A 23,885-nucleotide genomic window follows, 5' to 3' on the forward strand; every position below is an offset into this window, starting at 1 on the left:
ATGTCTTTCCTCAAATTTGGAGACCAGAACTGCACACAGTACTCCAGGTGTGGTCTCACCAGGGCCCTGTACAGCTGCAGAAGAACCTCTTTGCTTCTATACTCAATTCCTCTTGTTATGAAGGCCAGCATGCTATTAGCCTTCTTCACTACCTGCTGTACCTGCATGCTTACCTTCATTGACTGGTGTATATGAACACCCAAATCTCTCTGTACTGCCCCTTTACCTAAATTGGTTCCATTTATCTAGTAATCTGCCTTCCTGTTCTTGCCACCAAAGTGAATAACCATACATTTATCCACATTAAACTGCATCTGCCATGCATCTGACCACTCACCTAACTTGTCCAGGTCACCCTGTAATCTCCTAACATCCTCATCACATTTCACCCTGCCACCCGGCTTAGTATCATCAGCAAATTTGCTAATGTTATTGCTAATACCATCTTCTATATCATTAACATATATTGTAAAAAGCTGCGGTCCTAGTAAAGTTCCCTGCAGTACCCCACTGGTCACTGCCTGCCATTCCGAAATAGAGCCGTTTATCACTACTCTTTGTTTCCTATCAGCCAACCAACTTTCAATCCAGGTTAGTACTTTGCCCCCAATACCATGCGCCTAATTTTGCTCACTTACCTCCTATGTGGGACTTTATCAAAAGCTTTCTGAAAGTCCAGGTACACCACATCTACTGGATCTCCCTCGTCCATCTTCAGAGTTACATCCTCAAAAAATTCCAGAAGATTAGTCAAGCATGATTTCCCCTTCATAAATCCATGCTGACTCTGACCTATCCTGTTACTACTATCCAGATGTGTCATAATTTCATCCTTTATAATAGACTCCAGCATCTTTCCCACCACTGAGGTCAGACTAACTGGTCTATAATTTCCTGCTTTCTCTCCCCACCTTTCTTAAAAAGTGGTATAACATTAGCCACCCTCCAATCCGCAGGAACTGATCCCGAATCTATCGAACTCTGGAAAATAATCACCAATGCATCCACGATTTCTCGAGCCACCTTGGGATGTAGACCATCAGGCCCCGGGGACTTATCAACCTTCAGACTTAACAGTCTCTCCAACACCAATTCCTGGCAAATATAAATTCCCTTAAATTCAAGTCCTTCAGCCACTGTTACCTCAGGGAGATTGCTTGTGTCTTCCCCAGTGAACACAGATCTGAAGTACCAATTCAATTCTTCTGCCATTTCTTTGTTCCCCATCATATATTCCCCTGTTTCTGTCTTCACCATTTTTTTGCTTTTCACATACCTAACAAAGCTTTTACTATCCTCCTTTATATTATTGGCCAGTTTACCTTCGTACCTCATTTTTTCTCTGCATATTTCCTTCTTAGTAATTCTCTGTTCTTTAAAAGCTTCCCAGTCCTCCGTTTTCCCACTCATCTTTGCTATGTTATACTTTTTCTCTTTTGACTTTATATGTTTCTTAACTTCCCTCGTCAGCCACGGCCACCCCTGCCTCCTCCTAGGATCTTTCTTCCTTTTTGGAATGACTAGGCCAACATTTATTGTCCATCCCTAATTGCCCAGAGGGCAGTTAAGAATCAGCCACATTGCTGTGGGTTTAGAGTCACATGTGAGGATGGCAGTTACCTTCCCTAAAGGACATTAGTGAAACAGATGGGTGTTTCCAACAATTGACAATGGTTTCATGGTCATCATTAGATCCTCAATTCCAGATTTTTATTGAATTCAGATTCTGCCATCTGCCTCAGAACCTAGGTCCTCAGAATATTGCATGGGTCTCTGGATTAACAGTCTAGCAATAATACCACTAGCCTATTCCCCAGTGGTATTAACATTGAACTTTAACATTTTATAGAAAGGTTCAGGCTTATTTACTTCAGCTAAGTGTAGGCTTAGATAGGTTACGTGGAAACATTGAAAACAGGTGCAGGAGTAGGCCATTCAGCCCTTTGAGCCTCCTTTGCCATTCAATAAATTTGTGGCTTAACATCCAACCCAGACCCTGCTTCCACTTTCTCCCCATACCTTTTGAGCCTTTTAGCCCTAAGAACTATATCTAATTCCTTCTTAAAAACATTCAATGTTTTGGTCCCAATCGCTTTCTATGGCAGAGAATTCTACAGGCTCCCCACTCTCAGGGTGAAGAAACTTCTCTTTAGCTCAGTGCTAAATGGCCGACCCCACATCCCCTGGTTCTGGACTCCCAAGTCATCGGGAACATCCTTCCTGCACCTAACCTTCTAGTCCTGTTAAGGACTGCAATATCCCCTCCCATGTGATCAACAATGCCCTCCAGTGCATCTCCTCCACTTCCTGTACTTGGCCTTGAACCCCACCCCTCCAACCGCAACAGAGATAGAACCCCCCCATCCCCCGTCCTCACCTTGCACCCCACTAATCTCCAGATACAGCGCATTATCCTCTGCCATTTCCGCCACCTACAATTAAACCCCACTACCAGAAACATATTTCCCTCCCCACTCCTACCTGCGTTCCACAAGACCATTCCCTCTGTGACTCTGTTTTTAGGTCCATGTCCCCCACCAACTCATCCTCCACACCTAGCACCTTCCCTTGCCACCACAAGAGGTGTAAAACCTGCACCCACACCTACCCCCCTCACCTCCGTCCAAAGGCCCAAAGGATCCTTCCACATCCAGCAGAGATTTTCCTGCACATCCAAACACCTCACCTACTGTGTCCGTTGCTCTCGATGTGGTCTTCTCTACATTGGGGGCCTCCTCCACCGCTAAATCCAAGCCATCCAATGAAGAACGCCTCATCTTCTGCCTTGGGACTCTCCAACCACATGGCATCAATGTGGACTTCAGTTTCTAATTTCCTCTTCCCCCACCTCATCCCAGATCCAATTCTCCAACTTGGCACTGCCCCCATGAACTGTCTTACCTGTCCATCTTCATTCCCACCTATCCGTTCCACCCTCCCCTCCGACCTATCACTATCACCCCCCACCTGCATCTACCTATAGCCTTCCCAGCTACCTTCTCCCAACCCCCACCCTCGTATTTATCTCTCAGTCCCCTTCCTCCTCCTGACCACCTTCCCCCGCACCCCCCCCTCGCCAAAATACCACATTCGTGAAGGGCTTGTACCCAAAATATCTCCTGCTCCTCAGATGCTCCTGACCTGCTGTGCTTTTCCATCGCCACACTTTTAGACTCTGATTTCTTCAGCATTTGCAGTCTCACTTTTTCTTGGTCCTGTTAAGAATTTTATAGGTTTCTATGAGATCTCCCCTCATTCATCTAAATACAGTCCTAACTGATCCAGTCTGTCTTCATATGTTAGTCCTGCCATCCCATGAATCAATCTGGCGAACATTTGTTGCAACCCCTCCAAAATCAGAACATCCTTCCTCAGATAAGGAGACCAACACCGCACATAGCACTCCAGGTGTGGTCTCTCTGAGACTCCTGTACAACTGCAGCAAGACACCCATGCTCCTGTAATTGAATACTGTCGCTATGAAGGTCAACATACTATTTACCTCCTTCGCCGCCTACTGTTCCTGCAATGCTCACTTTCAGTGAATGGCGTACCAGGACACTCAGGTCTTATTGCACTGCCCCCTTCCCCAAACTGTCGCCATTCAGATAATAATCCACCTTCCTGCTTTTGCTACCAAAGTTAATAACCTCACATTTATCCTCACCATCTGCCATTTTTTGCCCACTCTCTCAATTTGTCGAAATCACACTGAAGCATCTTTGTATCCTCCTCACAGCTCACCCTCCCACCCCAGGTGTGTGCCATTTGCAAACCCGGTGATATTACAATTAGTTCCCTCAACTATAATCAATATATGTTGTGACTTTTTGGAAAGTGAGGTCATTAATGAATCTGATTTAAATAGATCAACTGAGATAGATGGGTTATGCCTATACATTCTGCTGGTCTGAAACAAAATATAAAGTCTCAATTTAAATTTTCTTGGGCATGATGGGTCAAATGCCTTAGTTCTTTGCTCTATGATGCTGTGAAATGCAGCACAGTAGGAGGGATTCCTATAAGTCTCAAGATGCATAAAGGTGGATAAATCCCCAGGACCTGATCAAGTGTACTCGAGAACTCAGTGGGAAGCTATGGAAGTGATTGCTGGGCCTCTTGCTGAGATATTTATATCAGTGATAGTCACAGGTGAGGTTCTGGAAGGCTAATGTGGTGCCATTATTTAAGAAAGGTGGTAAGGAAAAGCTAGTGAGCCCGGCATCGGTGGTGGGCAAGTTGTTGGAGGGAGTCCTCAGGGATAGGATTTACATGTATTTGCAAAGTTAAGAACTGATTAGGGATAGTCAACGTGGCTTTGTGCATGGGAAATCATGTCGCACTAACTTGATTGAGTTTTCTGAAGAAGTAACAAAGAGGATTGATGAGGACAGAGCAGTGGATGTGATGTATTTGGACTTCAGTAAGGCATTCAACAGGATCCTTATGGTAGATGATTAGCAAGGTTAGATCTCATGGAATACAGTGAGAACTAGCCATTTGGATACAGAACTGGCTCAAAGGTAGAAGACAGGGTGGTGGTGGAAGGTTGTTTTTCAGACTGGAGACAAAAAAAGTGCAGATGCTGGAATCCAAGGTAGACAAGCAGGAGGCTGGAAAAACACAGCAAGTCAGGCAGCATCAGGTGGTGGTGGTCAAAATTTTGGGTGCAACTCTTCTTCAGGACTGGGGGTGTGTGGAAGGGGAACTGCAGATAAAGGGGTGGGAGGGGGTTTTGGGTGGGGAGAGGGGCAGAGTGGTGAAGTAGGGATAGGTGAACCAGGTAGAGGGTACGACCTTGTTGGTCAATGGGAGGAATGAATCTGATTGGTAGCTGGAAGGAAGGGTTGGTCAGAGGAATGGAAGGGAGGGGGAGTGACTGGAAAGGGAGTTGGAGGATGGGTAGGGAGGCTATTTAAAATGTTGAGTCCTCCGGGCTGTAGGTAGCCCACGCTGAAGATGAGATGTTGTTCCTCCAATTTGCAGTCTGACTTGCTGTGGCAATGGAGAAGGCCGAGGATGGTCATGGCGGAAAGTTCTGAGTTTTTATATCAGATACGAAACCAAAAAGCTGTTTGTCGAGCTGGTGGATTCTGCACTGCATATAGAATAACAGAGATTCTCCATATGTTTGGGAAAGGGAGGTCTTGAGCTGGGGAAGGGATGAGGAGGGGAATGGAAGTGCCTCTGCATTGCAGAGAGGGTAGAGTGGAGAATCTGGAGAGAATTGTTTGTGGAGGCTGGACCAGTGGTATGCCACAAGGTTTGGTGCTGTGTCCACTGCTTTTTATAATTTGTATAAATGATTTGGATGTGAACATAGGAGGTGTACTTAGTAAGTTTGCAGATGACACTAAAATTGGAGGTGCAGTGGACATTGAAGAAGGTTACCACAGAGTACAACAGGATCTTGATCAGATGGGCCAATGGGCTGAGGAATGGCAAATGCAGTTTAAGTTAGATAAATGCAAGGTGCTGCATTTTGGAAAGACAAATCAAGGCAGGACTTATATACTTAAATGGTAAGGTCCTGGGAAGTGTTGCTGAACAAAGAGACCTTGAAGTGCAGGTTCATAGCTCCTTGAAAGTGGAGTCACAGGTAGATAGGATAGTGAAGAAGGCATTTAGTATGCTTTCCTTTATCGGTCAGTGCATTAAGTATAGGAGTTGGGAAGTCGTGTTGCGGCTGTACAGGACATCGTTTGGGCCACTTTTGGAAGGATGTTGTGAAATTTGAAAGGGTTCAGAAAAGATTTACAAGGATGTTGCCAGGGTTGGAGGGTTTGAGCTATAGGGGCTGTTTTCCCTGTAGATTCAGAGGCTGAGGGGTGACCTTATAGGAGGTTTATAAAATCATGAAAGGCATGGATAGGGTAAATAGACATGGTCTTTTCCCTGGGATGGGGGAGTCCAGAACTAGAGGGCATAGGTTTAGGGTGAGTGGGGAAAGATATGAAAGGGACCTCAGGGATAACTTTTTCAGGCAGAGGGTGGTGTGTGTATGGAATGAGCTGCCAGAGGGAGTGGTGGAGGCTGGAACAATTACAGCATTTAAAAGGCATCTGGATGGGGACATGAATAGAAAGGGTTTAGAGGGATGTGAGCCAAGTGCTGGCAAATGGGACTAGATTAGTTTAGGATATCTGGTTGGCATGGACGAGTTGGACTGAAGGGTCTATTTCTGTGCTGTATAACTCTATGTCTAGATAATTGACCCAATTTGTTATTGTATTGTCAATGTATTTCAACATGAAATTTCCAATGATTTAGAACAAATAAACCTAATGCAAGATGTCTGACCACTATACAAAAATGCATTATTATAACACAAGACTTGAGTTCAATTCTCCCTGGAAGATGGATAGATAGGAATGCTTGTGACTCCCATAATAATCTAAATAAACCCTTGCTTCACTACAATGCAAGTTTTCAAAATCAAAAGTTCATTTAAAATAAATTTCCACAGTGACATATATGAATTCATAAGTATGTAAGTTAGCTTGCTGAGTTTGAAGGTTTGTTTTCAGACGTGATGTTACCTAGTATGGTGATGAATATCTGAAAACAAACCTTCAAGCTCAGTGAGCTAACTTACATATTTATCATCAACCTGAGCTACACATCTTCTCAAAAATCGCTAATATATGAATTGAATTCTGGTGAAGGAGGAGTACTTGGATTCCTTCTACTCTTTTAACTTGGAAAGTCATATGGTGATATTTAGGGAAAAAATAAAAATTCAGCCACGACGGGAAATCTTCCAAGGGAGACATTTTTCCTTTGATTCTACAGGAATTGCTGCAGTGGTTTCTGGTTGGGATACTTTACTGGTTTGGCTGCTAGGTGAGGAATATCTTTGATTATTACTGGCATCTCGTTCCCCCTTTCCCAAACTATCTCCATTCAGATAATAATCCTGTTTTTGCTACCAAAGTGAATAACTCAAATTTATCCACATTATACGGTATCTGCCATGCATTTGTCCACTCACTTCAACTTGTCAAAATCACATTGAAGCATCTCTGCATTCTCCTCATAGTTCAGCCCCCCTATTATTGTTGTGTTCCGTAGAAAATTGAGTTATTTGTACTTGTAATCCTTGTTTAGATTTCTCCATGTAAGACTTTTAGCAAGCGCAAACCACTAAGTTTGCAGTACACCAAATGTTTGTGAACAGAACAGACAACACTGCACCAATTTCACCAATTTTGAACAGCATTGAGTGACATCGAACTTTGTCTTTCAGTTGGCGACTGACCTACTGTGCAGTGCCATATTTTCAGAGGCTTTCAGGGATTTTAAAGTGAAAGTTATTGATATTGAGATTTGAGACAATCCAATACATTTTGTTTTCTGATGTATAACTGAAAAAAGACACATTTTGTCATAACTTTTCATCTTGCACTCATCAGAATACCAATGAAAAGAGGAACAGAGCAATGACTTGACTTTGACAGGGTAATGCCTTGATTAACCAGAATCAAATTGCCTCATCTGATTTAACATTTCATGCCAGATAATTCTGTATTCTGCCTAACATCCCTTACTGAACCAAACTCCACCCTAACCATCAAATAAATTTGGCTTTTATCTTATTGTGGAATTATAATGTGTACAAAGTCGCTATTATATGTTCCTACATAGTAGTTACCTCACTTCAAAGTCAGGCATTATACCCAAAGTTCTTTGAGATGTTTCTGAAATACATGAGAAGTTGCTTTATAAATATATCTTCCTTTAAATCATCTGATCATTGGCAGGCTGGGAGCAAAATAGATGTAGAAAAAAGTTCATACACATAACAAACAGGGAATAAGAATAGGCAACTCAGCCCTTTGAACCTGCTCCGCCATTCAATAAGATCATGGCTGATCTGATTTTAACTTCATCTCTACATTCCTGTGTACCCTTTGATAATCTTTTATTCCCTTGGTAGTTAAGAAGCTATCTTCCTCTGCCCTAAACATTTTTGAAGATTTTGCATCCACTGCCTTTTGAGGAAGGGAATTCCATAAACTCTCATCCCTCTGAGAGGATTTCATTTCCTTCATCTGTCTTAAATGGGTAACATCTTAATTTTAAACTATCACTCCAAGTTCTAGAATCTCCCACAAGACGAAACATCCTTTCCACACCCACTTGGTTAAGTCACCTCAGACTCTTCTAAACTCTAGAGGTTACATGTTTAGCCTTTCCTCATAACACAATGCACTCATTCCAGGCGTTAGTCTAGTAAACAGTTCTCTGAACTGCTTCCAGCGCATTAACACCCCTCCATCAATGTGGGGTCCAATACTGTACACAGTATTCCAAATGAGGTCTCACCAATGTCATGGATAATTTAAGCATTACCTCCCTATTCTTACATTCTTTCCCCTCGCAATACAACATAACATTCTATTAGTGTTTGATTACTTGCTGTACCAACATACTAACCTTCTGTGATTCATGCACTCTGACACCCAGATCTCACTGCATCGCACAGCTCTAAAATCTTTCACCATTTAGATAATTATTCTTTTTTATACTTTCTGCCAAAGTTCATACTTCCCCACATTGTACTCCCTTTGCCAGATCTTTACCCATTTACTTAACCTATCTATATCCCTTTGTAGGCTCCATGTGTCCTCTCACAACTCACGTTTCTGCTTATCTTTGTGTCATCACCCAATGTAGCTACTGTACCTTCGGTCCCTTCATCCAAATAATTTATATAAACTGTAAAGAGTTGAGGCCCTAGCACCAATCCCTATGGCACACCATTCATGACATCCTGCTGGACTGAAAAAGAAGCATCCCCTTGAATTTTTCTTATTTGTTGACGTGTACCTAATCTGTACTTTCTGAAATATCCCCTTAAACGTTTGCCACTGCATCAGTATTGACAGATCCCTTAACCTAAATTGCCAGTTCACTTTTGCTCTGCTTTCATGCCCTCATAATTGCCCTTGTTTTCATTTAAAAATAATATTTTGGACACACACTTCTCTCCTTTTAAACTGTATGTAAACTTCAATCATGTTATGGTTGCTGCTACCCAGGGGTGTTTTCCCTATGTGGTCAGCAATTAATCCTATCTCGTTGGTCAAAATCAGGTCTAGTGTAGCCTGCTCTCTGGATGATGCCATAACATACTGGTCTAAGAAACTGTCCTGAAAACATTCAATAAATTCCACATCTCAACTACGTTTTCCCAACTGATTTTGCCAGTCTATATGTAGATTAAAATTCCCCATGATAATCGATGTATCCTTTGATAAGCTCCCATTATTTCTTCCTTGATACTGCTCAAGGACCAGCACACAACTCTCACAAGTGACCTCTCACCTTTATCATTCCTCATCTCTACCCAGACTACTTCTATATCCTGGTTTCTTAAATTTAATTCATCCCACTCTATTATGCTAATACTAACTTTAGTTAACAGAACCAGTTTTCCACCCTTTCCTAGTGAAATATCACATGCCATTCAATATTCAGTTCCCAAATCTAGGTCATCTGTCAGCCATGTCTTAGTCATGGACACTAGATTATACTTATTTATTCTCAATTTGTACTACTAGTTCATCTGTTTTGTTTCGAATGCAACATGCATTCAAATACAGTGCCTTAAGTTTTGTCCTTTTACTATTTTTGTATCCTCACATCTTATCTGATTTGCTCTTAGATCTGTATTCTCTATCCTGACATTATGTTTATCACTTCCCGCATTAATTTCTTCCTCTATTTCCTTTTCTCCATTCTTTATTTCACCACAACTTCACAAATTTAAACCCGCTCTACCTCCCTAATTATGTGGCTTGCAAGAACACCAGTCTCTGTATAGTTCAGGTGTAGATTGTTCCAACAGTGCACACATGCTGGCACTGTACAAATTTTAATTATCAACAGTATCAGCCTGGTTAGAGGAAGAGAGATTTAGGTGGAGAGCTGCATGCCCTTTGCTGTGTCCAGTTGGGTCATTTTCATGGACCATATGAACTTAGGAGCAGGAGTAGGCCAGTCAGCCCCTTACAACTGCTCCACTGTTCAATAAGACAGGAACATAAGAACAGGAGTAGCCCATTCAGCCCCTCAAGACTGTTGCACCATTCAGTGAGATCATGGCTGATCTGTGGCCTAACTTTACATACCTGCCTTTGGCCCATACCCCTTTATTTACCAAAAGATTATCTCAGATTTAAAATTTACAACTGGTCCAGCAGCCACTGCCATTTGTGGAAGAGAGTTCCAAATATCTACTAGCGTGCATGTGTCAAAGTGCCTCCTAACATCTCTCTTGAATGGTCCAGCCATAATTCTCAAACCATGCCCCGAGTTCTAGAATCCCCAACCAGTGGAAATGGTAGATAAAGATAAACTCTGTATTTTCCTATTAATACCTTGAAGACTTCATTGCTGAAGGTTTTGTGGTCCACATTCCAACCTAACCCTGATTGGGGGAGCATCTTTCAGAAAGATTGTGCTTTTCAAGAATCTCAAAAAAAAAACAAATCCTCTACTGGTCAACACTTGAATTTTGTGACTCTCGCACAGAGCTCTCATTCTTGAGAATTGGCTCACTGTGACACTGTGCTTCCAACTCATGGTAATGGCAAAGCTGCTCAGCACTGCCAATTGTATAGGGGACATCTGTCAGTTAGGAGTAATTGATGACTAAACATTAGTATAACTATTGAATCTAGCTTAGTTTAGTAAGAATTATAGCATACTGCTCCTTTTAAATAGTAAGGACTTAAGTAGTCAGCATCTCTCGATTTAACATGTCTGTTTGTTTTTTTAAAGTTACCACATTGCTGCAATGGCCAGTCTCCTAACTGCCTTGATCTGTGCTTCTGAGAAATCAGCAAATATTGCTCGAGCTTGTAAACGGGAAGAAGAACTGTTCCAGCTTCTCATTGAAGAGAAAAAAGGACCAGATAAAAATAAGAAGTTTGTACAAGACTTCAAGACTCTGGCAGATGTCATCATTCAAGAAGTGATTAAGAATGATATAGCAGAAAAGGTGCTGACTATCAGAAAGGCGGGCTGGGTGAAATACTACATTCAAATCATGTGTCTGGTTTCAAATACGAGATCCCTTTTCTGTAATTACTAATCTCAATACAGTCCCAAGTCACATGAACTCAGTGGGAAAAAAAACTGCACTCAAATGCTTCACTCATTTAGCAATCTTGCTCAGTTGTAGTGTCAAGAATGGAGCCATCATGAGTACCCACAAATGAAAAGTTCTTCACAGTTTGAGACACATTTATCTTGATGCAAAGAAAGCATGACATTTTGTCTGACTCAGTTTATCTGATTTGAGTTAAATCTAACCTGGTATTTGAAGAATTTTCTACTTCCGTTGAGGTAAAAACAATGACTGCAGATGCAGGAAACCCGTTGAGGGTCAACTGATCATGTTGACTTCTCAACATAATGAGCAAGGAAGTTGCTCCAAGAGTTTAAATAAAAATAGAATGGAGAAAAATGGAAGGGAAAAGGTTGTGTTATTATCATAACCCTTCAGAACAAGTTGCTCTGTTTGTAAGGATGGTGCTGTCATTTGATGTGTGAAGAACAACTCAAACTAAATGTATTTTAAAACGTATTAACTATCACATAATATCCCAGTTAATCAGGGAATAATGTTCTGTAGTATATTGTCACAGTTACCCATCCAACATGACAAACGGTTGCTGTGAAGTTTTTTGGGGTGCACCAGGTATTAAACCTCCCTGTAAACAACAACATAGTCCTGTTTGCAAATTTTTTTTTTAGAAACAAATTCCAAGGAAAAATACTGATCCATTGGTAATCCTGGCAAGAAGTTGAGGGACTCTAAGTTTAAATGGATGGAAGCAGACTAGAGGAACTCAATTTACATTTCACCCTCAATGGTTCACTTTGAGGCTGGTCTGCAGAGAGGTTGGGATGACATTGCGCACATATCATTAAATGATTCTACTTTGCAAATCTGAATTTGTCACTGCTAATTATTTAGCTATATTGTGTTATTAACTGTACTTTTAAATGATCTTAATAACCTCCAGATACTTGAGTAATTAGGACTTACCACAAGGGTTCAGTCATAACTGCAATGCGAGGCAAGCATTTTGCTAACTGGTTTATCAAGACTATAAATCTTCTCAGGTCATGAGCTGATTTTGTAGTTGGAAACCTCTTAATAGCCTTCAGTTTTTCTGTGGGTGTGGTCATGCCCATTCTCGTCAATGATGTGTTCCAAGTAGTGGTTAGATTCCTTGGAGAACTCACAGTTTACATTGTAGATAAGCTCTTTGGCCTGCAGTTTTTTGAAAACATGGCCCCTTTGGTCATGATTCTCAACCATCTTCCTGCAGCTCAATGTATCATTCTTGTGTAATGTGATAACTTTTAAACTTCTAATATAATGGACATAGTCAGCTGAGTAATCTCTGGGGCTGACATGATCGTGCTGGCAGACGATAGATACAAAATTTTACAATTGGAGTATCTTACAAAAAAATTAGTGTGTGGATTGCTTTTGTAATGATACCTGCCAGAACTTAGTGTTGGCATCAAGTTTGGATTTTAAAAAAACTATCTTTAGGCCATTTGGCTTGTAAACAGTAGACATAGAGTGGGTTTCCTCATTACATCAATGCAAATTCTGATGGATCCAATGAGTTTGAACACAATGGCGATGCCCAAACACCAGTGGCTTGTTTGGTAACCAGGGAAATGACATCCAGTTCAGTAATTTCCTAAAGTTGCTTCTACTTTGATTTGTTAAGAAGTGCTGAATCTTCCTGGCTATGGGCAAATGTAACAGCTTAGCAACATTCTTTAACAAGATTGATTACTCATTACTGCATTTGCTTAATCCTGTGAATACTTTGGGGTATCCCATCTCAAAGGCACGTTTGTTCCTGTACAGTGCCAGCTCTCCAATCCTTTAAGGTTAAAAGCAAAGCATGCTTTCTTACTCGAGAGTGAGATATCCCGATAATGAAATGTGTACAGACTTTCTACTATCTGACATCCTTTATGTTGCAGTATTACTTGTAACATACACTTAATGTTGAGAGTCACTTCTCCTAGACATTGTTGTTTCATGTCTAAGCATGGTGGCTCACTGGTTAGCACTGCTGCCTCACAGTGCCAGGGACCTGGGTTTGATTCCAGCCTCGGGCAACTGACTGTGTGGAGTTTGCACATTCTCCCATGTCTGCGTGGGTTTGCTCCAGTTTGCCCCCACAATCTAAAGGTGTGCAGGTTAGGTGAAATTGCCATGCTAAATCGCCCATATAGTGTTCAGGGATGTGGAGGTTAGGTGCATTGGTCAGGGGTAAATACAGGGTAGGGGAATGGGTCTGGGTGGGTTACTCTTTGGAGGGTTGGGCCGAAGGGCCTGTTTTCCACACTAAGGATTCTATGATTCTAATTATTTGTCTGTCAAATCAGTTTCCAGAACTTGCACCTCATATCGCTGGAGAGGAATCCAACAAGTTTGAAAATGGTTTGGGTATGTTACTAATGTTTACTTAGTTACTTCAAATCATGTAGAACACAGTCAAGTTTTCAAATGTAGAGGGACTGAAATAAGACATGGTTGATGCTGAATTGACTTTAAGTAAACTATTGTATTCATTGATGATATAGCTGGAGGTGGTGGAGCTGAGGACATGACCAATGACCTTCCCTCCATCATAAGGTCAGAAGTGAGGATGTTTGCTGATAATTGCACAATGTTCAGTATCATTCACAACTCAAATACTGAAACAGTCCATATGCAAATGCAGCAATATCCAGGTTTGGGCTGAAAGGGTATCGTAACAATCACCCATGCAAGTGCTAGGCAATGACCATCTCCAACTAGTGAGAATCTAATCAACACTTTTTGACATTCAATGGCATTACCATCACTGAATGCCCCACTATCAACATTCTGGGTGTTACTGCTGACCAGAAACTAAACTGAACTCGCCATATACATATAGTGGCTACAAGAGCAGTAGATAACCCCCCACCTCCTGATTCCCCAAAGCCTATCCACAATCTACAAGTCAGGAGCGTGATGGTATGCTGTCCATTTGCCTTGATGAGTGAGAGTCCAACAACACTCAAAAAATTCATCACCATCCAGGACAAAGCAGCCCACTTGATTAGCACCAGATCCACAAACATTGAGTCCCTCCACTGCGGACACTCAGTAGCAGCAGTGTGTTTCACCTACAAGATGCACTGCAATAACTCATCAATGTTCCTCCGACAGAATCTTCCAAATTAATGACCACTTCCAACTAAAAAGATAGGGGCAGCAGATATATGGGAATACCAGTCTCTGCAAGTTCCCTGTACTATTCACCATCCTGACTTGGAAATAAATAGCTGTTTGTTTAGTGTTGTTGGGTCAAAATCGTAGAACTCCCCTCCTCACGGAATTGTTGGTAGAATGACACAAAATGGATTGCAGTGATTCAAGACTCACCATCACCTTCTCAAGGGTAACTAGAACTGGGCAATAAATGGTGGCCCAGTCAGTGAAGTCCTTATCCCATGAATGCATTTTAAAAAAATTCGGCTCTCTCCTGACAGATTCAGTAACTTCTTTGTGCTGGTCTTCCTACCACATTCAGTTTTGTTTTGATGAAAACTCCACAGAAAAAAAAATTTAAAAAGCTGGTGGTATCGATCATAATTGAGTCTTTTTTAACTCTGAAAATGAAGTTGATGGCAAGGTTCTAATATTTTCTTGCTGAAATACATACATTGCTTATCAGAACACTAGAGTTTCTCTACTAGAGTTTCTCCTTTAATTTTCTTTACTTCTTTTCTGAAGTTACTGACTTTTTCTAGATGGGGTTCAGTATCAGTGATTCTAACAAGTGCCCCAGAGTCTCCCACAAATTTCCATTCTTGATCCATGAGCCCAGGTTGGATGAGAGCAATATTAAAATGACTTCCCGACAGCAGTCACAGGACAGCAACCAGAATCTCACAGTCACAATAATCTTGGGAATTTATTAAATCACCTCCAAGAGAAACTTTCTGGAATGTCTCCCACACCAAATTAACACAGTTTTCATTGTTTTTATGTCGGAAGAATATATAAAACCTGTCAGGGAGGAGACACTGAGGATCAATGTTTAGTTGAGTCATTACTGTTTGGGACAGATTTTGCTGGATTGTTAAATAAATAAATAAATAAATAGAAAATGATAATACTTGCCCCATACCAAAAAACACCTAATAACTCAGCCTAAACTACATACTGCCTCTGACATCTTTCTAAATCTTTGCTCTGTACTGCACCAAGTAATTTGTTCACTCATGAGAGCTATCTTGGAAGCACCAGTGACCTTTCAGCTGTAATGTTTTAAGTTACACAAGAACTATATGCAGTTTAGAAAACTTTTGACGATTGTCAGCAAAGGGTAATTGAATACATTTTTAAAAATAACACAGCGTGTTTATAGAATATAAATGCTTAATTAATTTGTACAAGCACTGTAATTTCTGCGCCATTAGTGTTTAATTTGCAATTGATAACTTAAGTGGCTGTTTAACTTGCTGCAACTTGGAGGCTTGCAGAATCGTGTCACTGTTTACCTAAATACATGTTGCAATAAATCTGTTGTAGGAACACAAGAACAGGAGAAGGCTATTGAACCCATTGAACCTGCCCCACCATTTTTAATACAATCATGGCTTATCAAACAATTTAATGCCTTCTACCCACTCCATCCCCATAACCCTGTATGCCAGTGGTAATCAGAAATCTATCAATCTCTACTTTGAATTCAAAGACTGAGCTTCCACAGCCATCTATGGTAGAACATTCCAAAGGTTCACAAAACTTCTGAGTAAAAGAAATTCTCCTCATCTTGGACCGAAGTGTCATCCCTGTTATTTTTAAAATTGTGCCCCTGTTCTTGACTCCCCATCCACAGAAAACATCTTACCTGCATCTAACCTGTCTATTCTTTTAAGTATTTTGTAAATTTCAATAAAATCACCTCTCAGTTTTTGAAACTCTACAGGAATCTAGGCCCAGTCTGCTCAATCTCATTTCATATGATAGTCCCACCATCAACAAATCTGATGAACATTCATTGCCCTTTCTCTATGGCAATCTTCCTTTTGTGCCCTTTAATGACTCATTTGCTCGGCAATGTGGTGTGACAGGAAGAAGTGCATTCATTTGTACCTAATCTGCAAAAGTAGCATTTACCAATTCTAATATCTACCAATAAATATGGTCTCATTCATATTTTGGATTAGTTGATGATATTGAGAAACCCTTAATCAGATATTGCCAAACAGCATCTATTAAAATTATATGTGCCAGATGACAAGAACTGCTTGAACTTATTGGTTCATAAATGTTTAGACAATATTTGCTTATTTAATGACCATATAATAATGGGTTATCAAGTTTTACCAAATCGGATTAAAAGTATTTCCCACAAGTATCAAATTCACGCAGTCATTAGTCACTGATTTGCTACTAGACAAACTAGATTGTTCAAACACATTTGGAGGAATTTGGGCATGATCAACCTTAAATAGTGTGCTGACTCGTCCTTCGTCATGACATTTCTGCCAAAGCAATGCTGTCAGGATAAGCTCCAAACCAGGATGTTTGAACCATACAGTGCTTGTTTTTGAATGGAACTTGTGAGAGTAGTTTTTGTTTGTCACCTTCTCCAAAACTAAATTAAATATAAGATTGGCGAAAGCTGGCACACTTAGACTATCACAATATTTTTGAATTCATATAACCTTTGCATTATATTTGGACAACTCTAGTAAACATTAATCTAACAATAAGCATTCTTGTTCCTTTATTCCCTATTACAGGTGAAACCATTACTGTGAAAGTATGCAAAACAGAGCAAGAAACAGCAGAATTGCTGGGTAAAGTGCTAGATGGGCATCTGAAAGCTGCTAGCCTTTTGGCAAAGTGTATCCATGAAAGTGTTCACAGTGATGGTCCAGACTTGCAGAAGCTAACAATAGATATTCCTATTGACACCATAGGGATATGGGTTGATCCTATTGGTAAGTAAAGCCTTCACCAAAATAAAATCTCCTCAACCTATATTAAGCCTTGCACTTTGTAACAATCTTCATAGGGACTGATAACCTTAAGAGAAATTCAAACTTCCACGTAACAGCTAAATGAATGGTTGTCAAGATTTGACAATAAAAACAAATCACTAAAACACCATTGACTAAACATTTGAATTTTCTTAGGCAACTTATACTTTAACTACAGGAAAGAAATTCCCCCATTTAACTTTTAGCAAGACTGAAAATCTCTTGCAATGTTTATATGTTACACTGTTCATTGAGTGTACACTATATCCTTCAAGAACTTGTATAAAATTATTCACTGCTCCAGATGGCTTGCTTTTTTATTTGGCTTTCTCAGCTGGATAACTTCTAATCCTAGAACGTCCTTTCAATGTGCAGTTCCCTTTCTCATGTCAAGCTAAGAGATCTTCCAGCCTCCTTTAAAGCCTCACAAACTCAGTCTTCAGTCAGAACACGTGGTCCCACCTGCATTCTGTATGGTGAAATATATAATTAGTATTTTCCCTGCTTCAGGTGCAGATCTGGTTAGTTTTGTCTTTTGAAACAAAAACATTCAGCAGAATGTGGCTGGCAAAAATCCCTCCCTATTAGTGAACCAGATAGATTGTTATAATAATTGATTATAGTTTAATGGCACCATCACTGAGACCTGGTTTCAAATTTGAATTGAAAGTATTAGGACTTAAACTCATATCATCAGGGCATTGGCCTGGGCCTGGGGTTTATTAGTCAAAGTGACAATACCACTACACCACTGTCTTTGCTTAATCTTATACTGTCCATCTCACAGATGAATGCAGACCACAAAGATAAAGCTGCCTGCTGTGATATTTATGTACCAGGAAGTCTGTAACCTGATCTCAAAATAAATTCCTCTAACCTCCTCCACGTAATTGGGAAACATCAGTTTTCTATAAAAAGAAATGCTGATTAGTTATCATTGAAACAACTTCTCTGCATCTGAGAAGCAAATGCATGGTTTGCAGCATCACAGTTTTTCTCAGACTTCAGGGGGAATCTGGGTCCACTCATGGTAAACTCAGACTGTGGTCATTGTCTCCAAACATAAAACAATCATGTTTTCTTTTTATCTTTAACAATCAAATCATTCAAGCTTATTGTCAAAAAGCGTAGTGCTGGAAAAGTGCAGCCAGTCAGGCAGCATCTGAGGAGCAGGAGTTAGCACTGCTGCCTCTCAGCGCCAGAGACCCGGGTTCAATTCCCGCCTCAGGCGACTCTGTGTGGAGTTTGCACATTCTCCCCGTGTCTGCGTGGGTTTCCTCTGGGTGCTCCGGTTTCCTCCCACAGTCCAAAAATGTGCAGGTTAGGTGAATTGGCCATGCTGAATTGCCTGTAGTGTTAGGTGAAGGGGTAAATGTAGGAGAATGGGTCTGGGTGGGTTACGCTTCGGCGGGTCGGTGTGGACTTGTTGGGCCGAAGGGCCTGTTTCCACACTGTAAGTAATCTAATCTAATCTAATCTAATCTAATATTTCCAGCATAAACCCTTTATCACATTCCTGAAGAGCTTATGCTCGAAACATGGACTCTCCTGCTCCTCAAATTAGCCTAACCGGCTGCGCTTTTCCAGTGCCACACTTTTTGACTCTAATCTCCAGCATCTGCAGTCATCACTTTCTCCTCGTTCAAGCGTATTGTTAGGCAGATCAGAACAGGTCACATGATCACCCCTCAATTGGCCAATTTTGAAAACAATCAAAAAATGTAATCTTAAACCTCAATTGCAACACCTCCCCATTAAGAAAATGGAAAGTCATCACTATAATGATGAGCTTTCATAGATATTACCCAAAATATGGCAACTTGTAATCACTTCATGCTGTTGGTGTCCATTTACAGTCATTCCTTGAGAAACTGAATACCAGGAGTAAATTATATGCTCAAAGTTCTCGATCATAGAGCTTTTAGCCTTCTGAATTTAGTCCCTTTGATTCTTTTTAAAAATAAGATACCATTTCATCATAAGGTTTTTTTAAAACACTCAGTCCTTGGATCACCCTGTTTAGATTGTTCCTTCTGACTTGCGTTATCTTTCATGGCTCTTTAATGTCCAAATCAAAAAATGAAAGTCTCAGGCAAACAAACATCTAAGATGCCTTTTTCATGTTGACACACAAGATTACAGTAGTCAATATTTCATTTGTTTAGGAGCAGACCTGGCTACTTCTGTTTCATCTTCTCTATCTTTCAGATTACTGAATATCACACTAATCAAAACGATGCTGTCTGTAATAGTCATGGGTTTATGCGGAAACTTGTAACCCAATTTCAAAATGAATTCTACCGCACTCCTTACCATGACTACAAGAAACAAATTTGCCGTATCCAATGCTAGAACCCTTGCTGATTTTCATTTTTTTTAGATTCTGTCAGTTTTGGTTTGGAGCTGGGAACTGAGAGCTGAAAGGTAACCTTCAGACTGTGAGCAGCAGCTTGTGTTAAAAAAAAGGAACAAACTAGCTGTTATTTGTTTTTGAAGCCAGGCCTGAAAGTTAACTTGCAGGTTAGTTCTTGATCAAAGAGTTTAGTTGATGCTTTGACTCCAGAGAGGCCTTATGCTCAAGCAGATGGCAAATGCTGAATGTTAACTGGGACCTCATAGGGAAGCAAACAGTCTACAAAGGTTGGCCAGACTTTGAACTGATTTTTGGACTCATGTTGAGTCAAAAATTGTGCCTAATTGATATTAATTAGATTATCTTGTCATTTATCTTTGCTCTGCTAAAGGTACGATTGTTCAACTGTCCATTACCATTCACAACTGGATGTGGCAGAACTGTAGGGCTGAGATCTGATCTGCTAATTGTGGCATTGCTTAGCTTTAGCTATTGCATGCTGCTTATATTGCTTGGCATACCAGTAGTCCTTTGTAATCACTGCAGGCATGCCCTCTTGCACTCTTCATTGGAATTTCTTTCATCTTGGTAAGTGAACAGATTGATACAGTATCATTGCTTACAACTCAACACCTTCTGCATCTTTCTGGGACTTTGGGAAACTCCAAGTTTCGTCAGTGGTATACACTGAGATTGTGGTCAATGTTTCCAAGTGTAAATACCTTCCACGTTCCTCTCAGTGAAATAATAAAAGTCTCCTTTTGCTTTCTAACAACGAAACCACCTAGGTTTTTTAAATTCATTTACAGGATATGGGCATCACTGGCTAGGCAGCATTTAATGTCCATCCCTAATTGCCCAGAAGGCAATTAAGAGTCAACCACATTGCTGTGTGTCTGGAGTCACAAATGGACCAGAGCAGGTAAGGATGGCAGTTTCCTTTCCTAAAGGGTATTAGTGAACGAGATGGGTTTTTCCAACAATCGACAATGGATTCATGGTCATCATTGGACTCTTCATTCCAGATTTGTTTTTCTATTGAATTCAAATACCCTATCTGCCATGGTGGTATTCAAACCCTGGTCTCCAGAACATTACCTGGGTCTGACAATACCACTAGGCATTGCTTCCCCTTCATTGTCATATCAACTGCTGAACAGGTCACATGATTCCCCCCACCCCATGCATTCCAAAATGTAATAATCTTATAAAACTCAGTTGTAACAGCTTCAGGGAGGTGGAATCTTCAATGTTATGGCATTTTCATGAACACAGACAATGCAGCACTTCCATTCTGGTTGATAACAAATCTGGAGGAGGATTTAAGGTCCACAGTAAAGATGGAATAAAGATATCATGAGATAAATCAGACTGGTGTATCTTGGGGGCACTTGCTCAGTGGAGATAGAGACAACCCATTTCATTCCACCTTCCTGCCTAAGGAAGTTGACTGTACAATTCGAAAATGGGTATTGCACAGGAGTTCCTTCAGCCTGATATCTATACTGGCCCTCTGAACAATTAATCTGGTACCACTTCTGTCTTTTCTCCTCAGCCTGGTAAAATTTTCCTTTGCAGTTAACGATCACATCCTCTTTTGAAAGTCTCAATTGATCCTGCCTACACCACATTCTTAACCAGTGCCTTTGTTGCAGCACAGCGACGGACAGCTGAATCAAATCATTGCTTACCTCTGTACTCAACACAGTAAAATTAAAAAAACTTAATGGTCCTCAAAATTAACCCTAATGGTTCCTAATCAGATTCTTTGAATAATCAGTACCAGATGTTATGAATAACCGATACCAGACACCAGGTTTCTAGTGTAAACAAAAGATTTAACAGTTTATGAATAATACAATAGCTTTAGCAGAGCACAAGGTAAACAGATTAATGTCTATGATTTAAACCCAATCTTCCTTGATGTCAGCCCCCACTCTCTCACAAAAGTAGACAGACATAAGGGAAAAATAAATGAGTCAGTTCACTTAAGCAGGTGCCACGATCTGTAACATCAACAGCACATAGGATTATATCTTGCTTGGCTTATGATGAAACCAGTGCATGCAAATATCTTCCAGTAGGGTCTGAGGAATATTGATTTAATTCTTATCTGGGATTCTATTCTCTGAACTTTCAATAAGTTGATAAAGGGAGGACAACCAGGGAGCCACCAAACCTCCATCCTCAAGCTTTCACAGGCACAATCTTTCTGGCTCAAAGAGTTGAAAAACCAGTTCAAACTTAGGTCTCCCTTTGTTAGACTAGTTGCATCCGATGAGGTCCCAATTAACATTCAACATCTGCCATCTGCTTTAGCATAAGGCCTCTCTGGGTTGAAGCATCTAGCAAGTACATTTTAATAAGAAACAACCTGTAGTAACTTTCAGGCCTGGCCTCGTGAAGAAATAACAGCTCATTTATTTGTTTTTTTTAAACAAGCTGCTGCTCACAGTCCAAATATTGCCTTCAGCATTTAGCCCACAGTTCACAGCTCTGAACCAAAACTGATTAAAACAAAAGTGAAAAGTCAAAAATCAGTGAGGGTTCCAACACATTACAGACCACAACCACCAACTGTGTGAGGACAGTTACCATCACATTTTTTGCCAGTCACCTTAAATCTGTTCCTGATGGTTCTTGATCCTTCCACCAACTGTGACTGACAAATTCTTTCTTCGGAGAAAGGCTAGTTAAATTTATCTCGAGGTTTCTGTGGAAACTCCAGTCTCCTAGTTGCGATTTTAAAGGGAGAAAATAAAGAGTTTTTAAAAATGTACAACTGAATGAAATTGGAATGGCTAAAAATTCATTATCATTTTAGTGTATTTAGTTGGAATCTGAAAGATTTATACAACCATATATTTTTTAAAACTGCCATGGTTCTGTTTACAGATTCAACTAATCAGTATATCAAGGGACAACTCGAAGATAAATTCAAAGATGGAATCCACACACATGGTCTAAAATCTGCTGCTGTACTTATCGGTGTCTTTGACAGAAACTCGGGGCAGCCAATCATGGGAGTTATTAACATACCATTTCATGAAGTGGACCCCAATTTAAGGTACATAGTTTTTCAGTATTTCAGCTTTCAAAGCATACCATCTATAAGCACATGTATGCAAGCCAATTGAAATAGAATTTTGATTGCATGAAAAGCAGCAATAACTAAAAGACACTTGTCCCTTTCCTATACTGCAGTTACTGGATCTATTTCAATTGGAAAACTTTAAAATTTCTTCCCTCACTCCCCACTCCTCTGCATTGTAGAGGATCAGTCTGCTTCACTCCATCTCCAGATCACAACGAACTGACACATGTTAACGTATAAAGTTGTTCCACTAACACATGCTTGTTTTCTACAGGTGGCGGGGGAAATATTACTGGGGTATTTCCTATAAAGACATCAATATCCACTCTGTACCAAAGCAGAATCCTGCACACGACCAACTCTCAATTGTCATAAGCTCAAGTGAGAAGGAAAGCATCAAGAAGGCATTAGCTCCTTTCTGTGGTGAAAGAATGTACTATGCTTGTGGGGCAGGCTATAAAGGCTTGTGCACTATCCTTGGTTTAGTAGATGCCTATGTTGTCACAGAAGACACAACTTTCAAGTGGGATACTTGTGCCCCTCATGCCATTTTGAAATCTTTAGGAGGAGGTTTTGTGAACCTTGCCAAAACACTCTCTCAGCCAAAAGATGGAGACCGTGGTGGTTTCCCTGAGCTGCAGTATGCAAGGCCAGATGAAGGGGCAAAACAAGCTGACAAGTGGGCCAACACAGGTGGATTTGTAGCTTACAGGTCCAGAGAGCAGTTAGAGACCATTATTAATGCACTCTGTATAACTGCAGACACTTATTTGTAGCATGAAAATACCACCTTAAGATGAAAGTTTGTCTTTAAGTTCCTTTTAAAAAAAAATCTCACTTTACTGCCATTATCCCATTTGTAAAAGGTAATTTGTATGCGATACAAAATGGAAATATTTTCGAATCAACCTGTTCAATAATGTTGCAACATACCTCTGGACCAGGTGGGATTTGAACCAGGGCCTCCTGATTCAGAGGTAGGGGCAGTACCATTATGCCAAATACCAAATTATTTTAGAACAATAATAAAAAGTGGGCACTGTTAACTTGACTCATTGTCTTGAACTCTAAGTCAAGACCAAGAAATTATTGTATGGTAACTGAAGTCTATTGCTAATTTTTTGTCAAACTTTTTGTATATGATTTTATTTTTCAAATCTCCAACAGAACTATAACAAGTTCTCAAGGAAAGTGAAACCTGGCTGCTGCTGATGTTCTTAATTCAACTAATTAAAAATACTTGGGGGAAAGAAACAGTTTGTGAGTTGCCCATGTTACCAACAATGAACGTTTGTATGCATGTGTCATAATTTCAGAGATATGTATTTTAGTTCCAGTTTTCTCCTCTCCTCTTGTGAAGACTCAAATGGC

At 40.4% G+C, this 23,885-nt stretch overlaps 1 protein-coding gene across 2 annotated transcripts in view; it reads left to right on the plus strand.

The window, feature by feature from the left end:
* The window catches only part of LOC122543262 (inositol polyphosphate 1-phosphatase-like), a 26,972-nt gene extending 3,549 nt beyond the window's left edge, over positions 1-23,423 (plus strand). For both annotated transcript variants that reach the window (XM_043681734.1, XM_043681735.1), the window contains 5 exons: positions 10,786-11,005; positions 13,429-13,489; positions 16,828-17,028; positions 22,316-22,487; positions 22,789-23,423. In XM_043681734.1, coding sequence (XP_043537669.1) covers positions 10,802-11,005; positions 13,429-13,489; positions 16,828-17,028; positions 22,316-22,487; positions 22,789-23,290 — 1,140 coding nt within the window. In that variant the 5' untranslated portion in view covers positions 10,786-10,801 and the 3' untranslated portion in view covers positions 23,291-23,423. The remainder of the gene's footprint in view (positions 1-10,785; positions 11,006-13,428; positions 13,490-16,827; positions 17,029-22,315; positions 22,488-22,788) is intronic.
* Positions 23,424-23,885: the final 462 nt, after the last annotated feature.

The sequence above is a fragment of the Chiloscyllium plagiosum genome, chromosome 43 (genome assembly GCF_004010195.1).
Source record: "Chiloscyllium plagiosum isolate BGI_BamShark_2017 chromosome 43, ASM401019v2, whole genome shotgun sequence".
Lineage (NCBI taxonomy): Eukaryota > Metazoa > Chordata > Chondrichthyes > Orectolobiformes > Hemiscylliidae > Chiloscyllium > Chiloscyllium plagiosum.